The sequence below is a fragment of the Protomyctophum bolini genome, assembly GCF_963924005.1.
Source record: "Protomyctophum bolini genome assembly, chromosome: 3".
NCBI lineage: Eukaryota > Metazoa > Chordata > Actinopteri > Myctophiformes > Myctophidae > Protomyctophum > Protomyctophum bolini.
In genome coordinates, this window is record NC_137864.1 from 24,495,831 (window position 1) to 24,511,063 (window position 15,233).

Consider the following 15,233-nt stretch of genomic DNA (forward strand, 5'->3'; position numbering starts at 1 on the left):
GATTTAATTTCACACTGAAAGAATGTGGAGATCTCCCCCTTCTTCTTTTCTAATACAGATTCTTGGTCAGAAACTCTTGCAATAACAGCGGCTGGCACGATACGCGTGTTTGTGAAATCAACATCTGGTCATCTGGTCAAATAGTATCCATGTGTGTCAGAACAGCCTCTGCTTATGAGTTAAAGCTCTGCAATGTTATCCATTCAATTAGCATCGTTCGGTGCTTGTCTGACTCCTTATTAGGAGAATGCAGAAGGACTCCAGCCTTCAAATGGTAAAAACCTATCTATCTATGTATCAAATTGTGGCCTTTAACCCCTTAACCCATTCTGACCTGAGATCAGATTCTAAAAATGTCTTCTACATCCTGACAGTTTTCTGAAAAAGCTATGTTTCTGTCAGTGGTTTTTCGATTTTTCAAAAATAGCAGACCTACAAGTTCATAGGTCGTAGCTTGCTATGAGATATTTTTCAATAGCAAAATTATAACATAATGTTAAACACCAAAAGGGGTTCCTGCCCAAAATGGGTTGGAGCACGTCACCCATTTTCAACGTTATCTTCACATAATCGGTCCTCACTGATGCTCATCATAAGCTGACTGATTTCCATATAATTATTGGTCCTCACTGATGCTCATCATAAGCTGACTGATTTCCATCTATGTACTGTACACTTCAGAAACCTGCCTACCAATGACATCATCAATGAGGATTCCTATCTAATAGAGATCAACATATTTGTTTGAAGCTTTTCAGGAAACGGTCTGGATTTAGAAGGCTTTTAGAATAGCATTTTCAGGTTCATAGTGCAGTGAAGAATGACAGAAAAGCAAGGGCACAAAGAAGTAATGGGATCCCTGCAAAAATCCAGAGTGGCAGTTTTTAGTATAAAAACTTTATACATTTTATGTCCCGCAACACAAGTCAGGCAACTATAGAGGGTATGCGCATGCATGAAGTGAATGGCAGATCGAGTGGCAAATCAAGTGGCAAAGTGAGTTTAACGTTGTTTAGTGTAATTTAATGCAATCAAATAGGACTTTTCTGTTTGGATGTATGGGCTGTCAAGGCCAGAAAGTAGTTTTTGCCACTCAGTAGGTGTTCCCGCATAACTTCCGGGTATGATGATGATGTCACGCGCATACCCTCTATAGAAGCACTCCAAAAGCTATGGTTCTTGACCAACTTGAGCAAGATCCGATGATGAATGTCTAGGCATTTTGGTAGGGGAAAAAAAGAAAATCAGATGGAACCCTAAAATACACACACAAAAAAATAGATATGTACTGTAAGATAATAAGCTTTTAACAAGAGTGTACAGTACTCAGTACTGTATGCTCTATGTATCTCTATCAATTACAGTCACCTTGGTGTCCGCATGGCTTCAGAAACCCTAGCAGTGCCACAGTTCATCTTATCCTCTCGTCTCTGCTTCTCCTCATTTCCCCCTCCTGTCCTCTGCACACATCCCCTCGTCTCTCAGCTCTGTTCCAAAAAACTGTTAAAGTTATCAGCCTCGCGGCTGGCTCTGTGTCAGGACACGTCTTTTATCAACCCCAGGATTTCAGACTATTTCACCCAACACCCACATAGGCCCACCACACACACACACACACACACACACACACACACACACACACACACACACACACACACACACACACACACACACACACACACACATTAGTACACAGACATACATGGCCCACAACAGTACTGATAAATGGGTTTCCTTTAAGGCTTCGAGAAAGAGAGGGGGGAAAACATGTTGTGTTGATACCAATTACCTCACTTTCACTAACACTTTGGGGTCTTGAACGGTTGGGAGTCTGTTGTGTATATGTATGTATTCATTATGTCTAGACCAGCAATTCCTTTAATGAAGGAGTACAGATTCATACATGCATACATACTGTACAATGCAGACGATGAATACAATACAATACCTTCATACATATTCTTTCTCTTAATTATTGTGGGAAGAAATTGCAAAGGAAAGTAACCCTACCTGATCCTAGTAATAAATCCAGTGTTAATTTGCAACATTTCAACACATATGGGTCAATTCTTACTCTTTTTGCACAGTTAACGCTCTGTATTGTACTGTGGTGAAGTGAATTGCACAGACAAACTAACCATGTCCCTGCAGGGAAAGGAATCTAAACGTAGGCATTGTAATTTGTGCTACAGATGCAGAAAGACAGAAAAAGATGTAGCCTGACAGGCAGCAGATGCAGGCAAAAATCAAGCATCAATAGTGTAGGATGCTAACAAGGAGAGTATGCATCGAGGTAGGCAGAAGAGGGAGATGGGTAGACACTAAACGAGTCAAACAAACGCAACAGCTGCAGGGGCCGGGGAGGGGTGGGGTGGGGGGGGACTCGCATTCATTAAAGCAGGAGAGGAGCAAAAGGCTGTCAAAGTGTCAAAGCATTCATGTTTTATACAAGTTGAGCTGTCAAACTTGAGTGTGTTTCTGTTACAAGAGAGATGGTCGGTTGACAGTGTTTTGGGTTCCATGTGAAGAGTACTACCCTGCTGTTTTTCAACACAGTCTCCTCAGTACACCAAAGTGCTTTTAACCCATTGAGACCTGAGGACGACAACTGCCATCTAAATCACTACATCACACTAAGAAATACTTAAAACATAGCAGATGTACAAGCTCGCAGTGATGTGCTGTGATCTTGTACATCCGTTATTTTTTAATAGCCAAAGCTAAAACCTAAAATGGCACGGATGCTTTCCCGGTTTTAATGGGTCTGTAATGTGGCTTTCTGTCTAACTCGAAATGAATACATTTCACTTTCATTTTCGTATCATTTCTTACAACAGTGATCAATTTTTTATCTCAGATAAATTATACAGGATTATTTAAAAAAAAGCGGTTGTGGTACAGACAGTATTTAAAAATGTGCACAGAGCCACGCCTGGCCTACACCATCTGACCCTTGAGCTTTGACCCTGTACCCCAAAAAGGGGACTAACCCCAACAGCCCCCACCCTCCCCTTAGTGTTACTATGGTTCATATTATTACACTAACTATAACCCTTATGCAGTACACGCACACACGCACACACAAGACACACACGTGCTCTCCAGCTGGTCTTAATGTTGTCTGAGTATATAAGCTGCTTTAAGGCAGCCACTAATGCGTGTTCATCCAACTCTTGTCAATATTAATTGACAGCTTTACATTTGGCTTTCCAATACTTAAAAAAAGAGCTATGTTCTATGTGTGAAATGTGATTGGCAAATAGTTTATTTATTATGTCAATATTTCACTGCCTCCATATAGGAAAAGGAGAGTGACAGACTACGTAGATTGGATCCTGCGACATTTTAAGAAGGCATTGTGTGCCCGAGTCAATTTGCTTCGGTTCAAGCACGGCTGAGCCAGTCAACCTCAGGCGAGGGAGAGCTCTTGGGTCGTCAGACAGTCAGACACAACCACATAACTGTGGTCTGCCACACTGTCTCTCACATACGCTATACACTCTGCTCCCTCGCTCACACCCACCGACGCCAGGGTTGCCAGATTATGCGAGAGAAACAAGCCACCAGGTTTATAAAAGCAAGCCCAAAAGAAGCGATTAGGCCACATGAGCAAACGGGCGAGCACACGTGCACACTGCACAGAGACACACTCGCAGAGACACACCTACAGATTTTGTGGAATATCTTTGAAACATATTAGCAACTCATCTTGTATGGGGTCCCTGGCACAAGATAATTCCAGGACAAATGCATATTCCTGTTTGTGGTCCTTGACATGAAGCTATTTTGAGAAACGCAAAACATTAGGAAGCAAGCCCAAATAAGCAAAGCCCCACCAAAATTCTTTGCAAGCGACTTCCCACAAAAAGTAATAAGCAGACATGGCAACACTGGCTGACACGTACCGTATGTCTGACACACTGTCTCTCACATACGGTCCACTCTGCTCACACCCCCGACACGTACCGTATGTCTGACGCCTTACATCAGTGTTTGCTCAAGTGTATTTTTAACTTGTCATGCATCAGCAGGTATTTTCCCGACCAAGGCATACATCTTCATGACATTTCCATCAATATTTGCGCTGATGTTCAAAAGGAAAAGGGTTTATATATACTGTACTTGGCAGATTATGGGTGCAGGGTATATTTAACTTCTGGTATAAATGTGAACACAGATTATTAGGTTGTCCTTTACTGTGTGTGTGTGTGTGTGTGTGTGTGTGTGTGTGTGTGTGTGTGTGTGTGTGTGTGTGTGTGTTTGATTTTCAATTCCAATGCCATGTCTCAGGTTTCGGTTTACTTACCCTCATGCCACAGAAATGCAGTGTTGAGAAAGGTATATGTTAACAGTGCTCTTTACCTAAATATTGTCTGTATTTCTGGCGTTCAGTTCAGTGATTAATGTCCTGTCTGTGTGAAGCAGTGAAAGGAAAAGGGCAAGACCCAGGGCTGCCAGGTGAAAAACTTTAATCCAGCAGAAAAAAGTGAACCTACAATGTTGCTTTTGTAGGTTTTATTCAAAGGGTAAAGTGTCAACACATTGTATATTCCACAATTTTACAGGGCAGGTCAGAAACCGCTTCCCTCTTAGAAATGTCTGGCATTGTATATTTAACACTGACACTGCCAGCCGCCTTAATCCAAACACTCGGGTGATAAACCTTCGAATTCCCCGTTTCTGAACTTTGAGAATACTGCTCCTAAATGATTTTCGGTTAGATAGAGTAGCGTAGCTTTGACAATGAAATAAGTGTGACAGAACAATTTCTTTCAGTTTCTTTTTTCAGGATTTCAGGGCCATTATGACGTACTTGCATTTTATGTGAAACACCCATGTAGGACATAAGACAATGTATCAACATACAAATGCTATACTGTCACTGTAGTGACAGGACAAGAGGTACATACAAAATATGATTAGCATATCAGTATCAAACGTAAGAAATCGTATAATCCTACTCCAGCAAGGAGGGGACCGTTATAAACCGCATAAGCTGAATCGAGTCGTATAAACAAACAAAAAGACAAACACAAATTATAGCTTGCTTTGGGAAAGTGAAGTCGGCTGTAATGTCTTGCTATAAAGTATAATGTACTACATACATTAGAAAATGCCCGATTTTCAAGCTCACATCACAATCCGTCGACTCGTTAGCTTGTAGATCTGCTATTTGTTCTATTTTTGGACATTTTTGTCTCGGGGGTAGAATTTCCACCCCAAAATCGATTACCATGAGTGATATTCAATGTGCTAAACATGGTCTTTTAGCCGACATATGCCACGGTCAGGGTTATGTGACATGGCAGCCCCGCAACCTGCTCATCACTGTATGGTCAGGGTTATGTGACATGGCAGCCCCGCAACCTGCTCATCACTGTATGGTCAGGGTTATGTGACATGGCAGCCCCGCAACCTGCTCATCACTGTATGGTCAGGGTTATGTGACATGGCAGCCCCGCAACCTGCTCATCACTGCGGGGTCATGTTGGAGCATCAACACGGAAGACTAGCTCTCACACCGTTTCTAGTACATGCTTCACACGCTCACATAACTTCACAAACACGCGACACATTCGGTTGAATCTGCAGGAGAGTAGTTTGGCCGACCTCTCGGTCATCCCCCCCCCCGCTGTTCGGGTGAAGTGTAAAGAACGCTGGAGCTGTATGGCTTCTACTACCAGCGGGCATTCCTCATAAAGGGGTCTTTGATTGTCTGGGCCGGGGCTGAGGGCCAGAGCAGGGTGGGGAAGAGAGTTCCAGTATGGCTCTTTAACACTGCTAGCTGCAGCCTACCTGTACCAGCTCCCTTGAGGTCATTGATCTCTCACTCACACACACACACACACACACACACACACACACACACACACGCACCCTATTGTGACTGTGCAGGTTCAGGTGCAAGGGTGTGCTGGCTGACATTCATGCTGCTTTCACTTCTTAACTTCTCACACCCTCCATTTTTTATTTTCATCTGACTTTCTCCCTCTACCTTGGAATAACAATAATAAAATCCTCTGGCTCCTAGATTGAATGTGAAAGTTTGTCTTTCTCCCCCGATCGTCATATTTCACCCAAGCTGTCACGGCAAAAGGAACCCTTTTTGCTGGCCTGCCAGGGCAGGTCTTCGGCTGCGCTTGTATTTTCTATATTTACGGTCAAATATGCAGAGCTCGGTTCCCGTTTGGAAACCAGAGACGGCAAAGTATGTCGACATGTATTTTTAATTACACTGTGCCCTCGGAAGAGGGGGGGGGGGGGGGGAGCGCTCAAATTATGCTTTATTATATGGTTCTCGGGCACCCTGGCCAAGAGCAACTCATTCCATTTTGTTTTAGGGCCGCCCCCCTCTCCTTCCTAAAGTGGTTTTCGGGACGGCCCGACTGCAGTCTTACCCTTTTTTGACATGCGAATGGGGCCTCAGTGCCTGCCAATAAAATAAATAGCAGCTGACTTGATTATACAGGGATAGACGGGCGAAACACTGCACCCGTTTAGTTCGGGAATCCAAATAGAACAGGCCTTTTTTAACCCCCGGCGAACCAGACAGACCCAAGTGTGGAAGCGGGTGTCTGAATGAGTGGGCGGTGATGTTCTGCTATACCTCAGAAGGCCTCTCCTTCCTTTCTATCCAGACCTAACCTCTGCGTGCGCCACCTTTTGTTTAGCCAACGCTAGGCCATGCACGCTCCGCTCCTCTCCCGGAGGTGGACAGTAGCAGTGTTGTCTTTGGCATCAAATTTTGATTTTAGTTTTAGTCGCATTTTAGTCACCTGGAATGTTTTAGTGTTAGTCTAATTTTAGTCGACTAAATATCATAGGATTTTAGTCGACTAAATCTATAGTTCATTTAGTCGACTAAAATTCATTTTGGCGGGCGTTGATGCCGTCGTAATGGCTGATTTTACACTTGCACAACTAAGTGTGTCACTCCCAACGGACTCAGAACGAGGCAAGGTAGTTCTTTTATCACTGGTAGATTTATTGTCTGTCACACAATCAATCCACAACGTCAAACTGTTGTAAAATAAAGCATAAAACGAACATTCAGATTAGAACCAAACAATACCAAACATTATCATAAGAAACAATAACAAATGTAGAAAGGAAACACAAAACGCACCTCACTGGCGCTGCTGCGTAAACCGAAGGAAATGAAAGGACGTCTTTGCCCTCTGAAGTGCCCATAAACACAGCGACACTGAAATACAAGTAATTCCATGAATAAGACATTTAGACCACACAATGTCAATGTCTTGATGTAACGGTTACAACTCTAAACACACAAACCTGTTGGTCAGCAACACGCTGTAAACAAACCGCCCGGCATCTCTACGGAACGGAAGTGGAACAATAATTGTGAACCATCAACGACGCAAACCATATATGGGCATAGCACCGGAAATGACGGAACTTCAACTGATAAATATACCTTTTACTCAAATATATATTAAGAAAATAATAAACTTAGAAAACTAACAGATTGCATAATAATTACAACATGACAGCAGTAACAAAGTGTAAAATGACTTATACTGGATCTCTTGTCCACTATTCCCTAACATTTTAGTCTAATATATTTAGTCTTAGTTTTAGTCATCATAGCTTCGTTTTCAATTCGTTTCCATTTAGTTTTTGTCAGTGGAAGAAGGTAGTCGACGAACATCTTTCGTCTTAGTTTTAGTCGACGAAATCAACACTGGACAGTAGCGTCGGGGCCATGCTGGCTCAGCGTCTGCTGCTGGTGAAACCAGGTCCGCTGCTGCTGCCCCGTCTGAATGGCGGGGGAGATGGATTATGTTTTCACGAGGCCCACCCAGGCGTGCCACCACCGACACCACACTGTGGCCTGCTGTGGCCAGAGCTGGAGCGCTGACCAGAGATCAGCTTCCCCTTTTCCCAACATTATTCTTTAGGGCTGTCTCTGGAGTTATGAAATGGTATGCGGTGGACGGTGCCATGCAGGGCAGTTGAGAGAGTTCAAAGAGACGGGCCCATAAAGGGATGGATGGCTTGATCTGAAAAAGAACAAACTATACAGTTACAGTACATTAGATTAAAATGTCCTGCTCACCTCATGATCATAATAATAATCATCTAATATAGCATCTTTCCAAATTGGTTTTAAAAAGCTTTACAAAATAAAAGGATGATGTGCTACTGTAATGTGGATAGAAACCAGACCTAGCTGAGCCTATAGTTAACCTAGGCATTAAATTAACTCATTACAATGCATTTCAAAGGTCTATTCACCAGCCCTTACTGTAGCATGAGGCATGATGCCACAGCCTCTGGTGGCTCCAGCCACAGTTAGCAGTAGGCAGAGGCACCTAAAGGGAACCCTCCGCATCAAGAAGCTTCCAGGGGCTTTAGGTGGGGCCCCGAGATGTCCCAGAGTGCCTCTTACCGGCATGACAAAGGAAGAGCGAGAACTCTAGTGATAAATGGCGGAAGAACAAATGCAGTCTATTTTGATGACAGAGAGAGATGAAGATGGAGGACGGGCAGAAAGAACAAACCCTCTTTCTGCCTTTGTCTGACCAGAGGTGTTTGTCTCTCTCCCCGAGGCCCAAGGGGCTGATGCCGCGTGCCAGCTGGTCAGACCCAGAGTGAAGCAGAGATGTGGATCACATTGAGCCACGGCTTTGGGCCGTGTTTGGACTGCTGTGCTTTGCTCTGAGAGAACAAGAGAAAGAAGAGGGGCTGGGGAGGGAGGGAAACTCAGTTTCAGTGGTTAAGACAATTTGAAATGGTGGAGATGGGGGAATTCCCTGCTGGAACTTGCTTCCCTTTCCCTCAACTCTCTCTCTCATGTGCACACATACGTACATGCACACGCACGCTTATCAAAACAATGCAGGAGAAACAATTCTTATAATATATTTTAAAAATGGTAAATTGTAAACCATAGTAACACGTACAGAAACTCATTTTACCCTGATTATCTTCCCAACTCTTCTCTATCTTTTCCCCCTCATCCCACAATCGTCTATTCTTCCTCTCTCCCTTCCATATCTGTCGCTAAGTCGCCATACCTCTCCTTCCATTAATTTGCCCACACCCACAATGTATCCCTCAGTCATAGTCGTCTCCTCATCTATCTCTCTCTCATCCCCCCCAGTCGTCCAAGCCAGTTGAAGGAGCAGGTGGTTCCGGGGGTCCCCCAGCAGGTTCTGTCCCCGGCCCAGCTGCCAGAGGAGGCCGAGTGCCTGACCGTGCCCAAGTACAAGAGAGACCTGGTGCAGAAGCTCAAGATCCTCCGCCAGGAGCTGTCCCAGCAGCAGCCCCAGGCGGGCCACTGCCGCATAGAGGTTTGCCGCGAGGAGATATTTGAGGTAGGACGTCAAGGCCGACCAATGCTTTTGATGAGGAAAATGTTTGAGTCGTTGCACATCGTGCCTTGCACCATAAATAGCAGATCTACAAGCTCACAATGCGCTGCAGTGTAGATCGGCTATTTTCTGTGTGAGACACCAGCACGCAACTGGCAACTGGCTCTGGATTTCTGCCATTTAGTAGAGTAATGCTCCTAGAAACAATATGATTGCACAAGCTACAAACGTGAAAGGGAGTTAAATCTTTGTATGCAAACTTTGGCCAATAAATAGCATGTCCTCATAATTCAGGAGGACGCAAAATGAACAGCGGCAATCTATGATAATCACAATGTAATCTAGTCTCAAGTCTCATGTGGGCTCTAAGGTAACCGTAAAAGGGAATGTTTTGGAATTTCCAAGTGGGACTACTAGACGCACACGCTAGCATGCACACGCATACACACGCACTACATCAGCACAAACAACTTTACAATGACCATACCGTAAGTGTGCAACTCAGAATGGTCTAAAAAATTGTCAAAATGTATATAAATAGAATCATGCATAAACACAGCAACCTTTTAACTGCCATGTCCACAAGCGCACATCCATGCACTTCACGGGCTCTTTTTTCTCGCCTCATTGACTCTGCACCAGAATAACAGCCTGATGGCAATGCAGAACTGCTGTACTATTTCTCAGTAGTAGAACGCACACCAAGAAAGGCCTTCACCACACCACACAACTCTACTCTCTTTTTATCCCCTTTCTCTCCCCCATCTCTCTCTCTCTCTCTCTCTCTCTCTCTCTCTCTCTCTCTCTCTCTCTCTCTCTCTCTCTCTGTCTGCTCTCCAAATCATTTGTTCTACCACAGCAAGACATTCTTTCTGGATGATTTCAGCAGTTGGAGAGAAGGGGGAGGATAGGGGGAGGGGGTAAAGAAAGGGTCTAAGACAGCAGTGGCAAGTATTCAGGGCCAGACATAACTTCATAACTACGAGTTGAGCAATGAAAAATATGACTTCATACCCCTTCGCGACGTGACAGCTGTGTGTGTGTGTCGCTAAGTGTGAAAAAGTAGAGCTGTGAACCTACTTGAGGTTTTCAAACGGGAACCAAAGCCATCAATTGCTACTGACTGCACATACGTGTGTGCGTGCGTGCGTCGGTGTAAGTTTGCATGTGTAAATGTCTCGGTTTCCATGAGTGCACGACTGCACGTCTGCCCGTGCGTGCATGTCGTCATTCCCAGCTTACAACGTTGCAACGCTTATGTTGCTGTGGCAGGAGGTTGTTTACCGTGGCACAGCTTCTGAGTCTCTGGACTCTTCATAGAAACAAGACTCTGAGCTGGAGGAGGCTCTTATGTAATGTAACATGAACACACACACATGCTGGTAGTACTACAGTATATATTTTCGAAGTCATCCATGCAGCGAGCACACACTCTCTCTCACTCTCAGTGACTCTCTGACAGACTCAGGTTTTGGTGCGTTTCCAGAGATTCCTTCCTAGGCACCATGAGTGCCTGGTCTTCCAGCACAGTGGTTGGACACACAAGAACAATAGATATGTGGGGAAGTGCACGCACGCACACACGTACACAAATCTCAGCAGTATTTATCAATACAACAGCCAATTGGTTCTCTGTCTATAAAGCCACTTTTGTTTGGCATACGAGAAGTGTCAGATATCCCATGAAGCTAATGTTGTTTCAATCAGTAAGCAACTTGAACTTGATTCACTACTTCCAGGACCAGAATTGACACAGAGCCTCACCAAAACCAATAAACAGTGAGGGAGAGTACACAAGACAGACGGATATGAGAACATACAGTATGTACTGTATGTATGTATGTATGTAGTACAGTATGTGAGATTCATTGATCGACAGGAAAGCCAGTGAATGAAGATGCGTTTCATGGTGTTGTTGCTTCAAACATGCAACAGTGTGGTCCAGTCATGTTGTGCTAACTGTGATGCCTGCTGTATCCTAGGAATCGTACCGCCAAGTCATGAAAATGCGCCCCAAAGATCTGTGGAAGAGACTGATGGTTAAATTCAGAGGAGAGGAGGGTCTGGATTATGGAGGCGTTGCCAGGTATTGTGTGTGTGTGTGTGTGTGTGTGTGTGTGTGTGTGTGTGTGTGTGTGTGTGTGTGTGTGTGTGTGTGTGTCCTCGCTCACTTTTCAGTGAAATCTTTATTTTGAAGGTCCATGGGCCGCTCAATAAAGCTTGTTTTGACCAAAAATGTAATCTGGGAAAATAATCCCAGATAAAAGCTTTTTTCTGGATCTCATACATTTTCACTTTCGGTAAATGTCCTGTTGTATCTGTTGCTTAGCAAACTAGAACCATGCATACGTTGGAGACGTTGGCGAAGAGGGCAGGCTATCATGAACCACTGAAAAGACCACATGACGTAAATGTACGTGTGTGTGTGTGTGTGTGTGTGTGTGTTAGGGAGTGGCTATATCTACTGTCCCATGAGATGTTGAACCCCTACTACGGCCTGTTCCAATACTCCAGAGATGACATCTACACCCTGCAGATCAACCCTGACTCGGCTGTCAACCCTGTGAGTTAACTGGCCCAATGTTTAATTTTGTCAGTCATCATTAGAATTTATATTTCATCACATCCCCAGCCTTTATTTGCCCTGGGTGAGAGGAGTGATTCCTTAAGTAATATTATATGCAGTTGCTGTGTTGATCCAATGTTATTTCATCATTGTTTTAGTGAATAATAAGGCTATGGGTATTATATTATTATTATATGTCATAAACAATTTATCACAAAGACCTTCTGCAACATTACATAAACTGCATCAAATGCCATTTGCCAACCCTCAATTGGATAACCTCGAGCAATGACGGATGCCAGTGTGATAATCTATATCTATACACAACATAAATGTTACTTAGTTTTGTTGCTGTAGTCAAGATATGCTCTACAACAGATTGATAACATATTGATACATCTTTGACAGCAGCCTTGCTAGTTTGTGTTTAAGACATTCCACATTTACTATTATTACTTCCACTATTATATTCTGCTGTATGGGTCCTTAAATGTTTACTTCAGTTCAAACTACCATTTCTTTTGCATAGCTGAAAAGCAAGCAAACACTAAAGATCCCTGTTAAACAAGAAATTATCACATAGTGATATTTGTCAGGTGAAACCAGCGCTGTCTCCGTTGTGTTCTCCCCCCCCCCCCCCCCCATATTAGTATGATTATTATTTTAGTAACGTGTATGTTTGTGTGTGACAACCTCGCGCCAGTGGGCATTTGTTTCCGACGCTCTGTGCGTGGTTCAATGACTGTTTTGTTGTGGCTTTGCATTGGCTGCGCTGCGCTGTTTCACCCGCATTTGGTTTGAAGTTATAACGAGTGACGTTCGAACATTGCAAACGTGTCTTCCCCGTCAACCCGTGAGTGTGACTGCAGGCTGCGTGGCTGCCAGGGATATTAGCCTCTCCCCTTCCCATTGCCCAGAGGCCGCTTTGCCATCCCATTGGCTAGAAGCAGCCAATCATGACTAGGTGGCGATCTGTCGTCTACATTTCATGAGTAGATGTATGTCAGGTTTCACCTGACAAAAAAACCCAATTTAGATCTTTTCACAGCTCTCCAAGGTAGAACCATGACACAAAAACCAACTGCTTAGTAGATGAGCTGCTTGAACTGAAAATGAATAAATAGGTCACTGGACTAGGGAAGAAAGTAACCATTTAACTGTGTGAAACTCGCTGAACCTGTTAATACCACTCTTGTCCAGGAGCACCTGTCTTACTTCCACTTTGTGGGTCGTATCATGGGCATGGCCGTGTTCCACGGCCACTACATCGACGGAGGCTTCACCCTGCCTTTCTACAAGCAGCTGCTGGGCAAACCCATCACCCTGGACGACATGGAGTCTGTTGACCCGGACCTGCACAACAGCCTTGTCTGGATCCTGTAAGAGAGACACACACGCATATGTATGCACACATTAATTTAATGCAGTCCTGAATAGGCTTACCGTAAGTCGGGTCATCTACAGGTTTGCCATCTCAAAAGTGAAAATAGAAACGTGTGCTCCTCCGACAGAGCTCAGATGCCCACCAGGCCGGGGTCCTACCCAAGGCTGTGTCAGTTGTGGGGTACAGCCATCTAGCATGTGGGGTGGGGTACCCCCTATGGATGTACTGTAAGTGTAATTGATTCTGGCTCTGTGTTCAGAGGTCCCTAAAACAAGTTTTAAGATTTGGACACTGTGTTCATGATTGGTGGCATTTCTTTATTGTATGACCTAAGAAGGTTTTTCCTTCTTTTTTTCTTTCAGTTGCCTCCTCATATTATGTCTCGACATGGATCAATACAAGTTTACAGAATATAAACAACATCGTTTGCAGTCAACCTAGATCAGGGGTGCCCACACTTTTTTTTCTTGAGAGCTACTTTCAAAATGACCAGCTCAACAAAGTCTACCCACCGAAAAAGATATTATACCATTGCTGAATATAGTTTCAATAGGTAGTGTTTTCTTTGAATTTAGTTTGTAATGCTACTGACGTTTGTGCACAGCAACACTCTTGAAAACAGTATTGCATTTTGGGTTTGACCTTACAGGTCAATCAATCAATCAGGTCACCTTAATACAAGTGGCAGATGCAAAGAAATACATATGTATATATTATATATGTATGTATACAAATATATACATTATGTATATATTATTTTAATATGTAAATTAAATATTCTTTAGAGGCATGTGATCTACCTGCACAACCTTTGTGATTTATTGGTAGAATGCAATCTACCTTTTGGGCACCCCTGACCTAGATCATATACTTACATCTGCCACACCAGGTAGACTGCCTATAACATGCACACTATTGCACTATTGCAGCACACACTCACACACATACTCAAGCTTAATGATCATGAAACCCTAAAATTAGTGATCTCTAGTGCCCTCTGATGGCTGAAACCACAATGGCAACCATCTCAGAGGGGATTATGAAAAAGGGTGTTTTATCCCCCATGTCGTGTTGTTGTGTTTGGTGTCAATGTGCAATGGTTTTTGAAAACCTTATGCCCATACATTCCATGCCAACAATCAAAAGCTAGTTACCAAGGGCACAATTTTTATGATTTTCTACATATTCCCTCCCAGTTTATAGGCATTTTAAGTTCCTGGCAGCCATCATGGACACCATCTTGAAAATGATGCCTTTTTTCCTAATTTTAGTATGTTGTTTAGCACACCCAATAGTAACAGAATCCATTGAAAAATCTCTTGTATCAATTATTTAGGCTTTCAACGAAACCTATACCTGTAACCTCTCTAATATTGGAGTCACTGCAAACAGACCACAAGGGGGGCGAGCCCAACTCGTTCGCAGTGTTTTTTGAAAAATGTATGCCCATACCTAACACCATGTATGCCCATACCTAACACCATGTATGCCCATACCTAACACCATGTATGCCCATACCTAACACCATGTATGCCCATACCTAACACCATGTATGCCCATACCTAACACCATGTATTGTATGCCCATACCTAACACCATGTATTGTATGCCCATACCTAACACCATGTATTGTATGCCCATACCTAACACCATGTATGCCCATACCTAACACCATGTATGCCCATACCTAACACCATGTATGCCCATACCTAACACCATGTATGCCCATACCTAACACCATGTATTGTATGCCCATACCTAACACCATGTATTGTATGCCCATACCTAACACCATGTATTGTATGCCCATACCTAACACCATGTATGCCCATACCTAACACCATGTATGCCCATACCTAACACCATGTATGCCCATACCTAACACCATGTATGCCCATACCTAACACCATGTATGCCCATACCTAACACCATGTATGCCCATACCTAA

General features: G+C 43.6%; 1 protein-coding gene across 3 annotated transcripts in view; it reads left to right on the top strand.

Moving 5' to 3' along the window:
* LOC308310894 (E3 ubiquitin-protein ligase SMURF2-like) overlaps positions 1-15,233 on the top strand; it is a 93,408-nt gene that overhangs the window by 72,655 nt on the left and 5,520 nt on the right. For all 3 annotated transcript variants that reach the window (XM_080757352.1, XM_080757353.1, XM_080757354.1), the window contains 4 exons: positions 9,125-9,338; positions 11,318-11,421; positions 11,784-11,898; positions 13,102-13,280. In XM_080757352.1, coding sequence (XP_080613478.1) covers positions 9,125-9,338; positions 11,318-11,421; positions 11,784-11,898; positions 13,102-13,280 — 612 coding nt within the window. The remainder of the gene's footprint in view (positions 1-9,124; positions 9,339-11,317; positions 11,422-11,783; positions 11,899-13,101; positions 13,281-15,233) is intronic.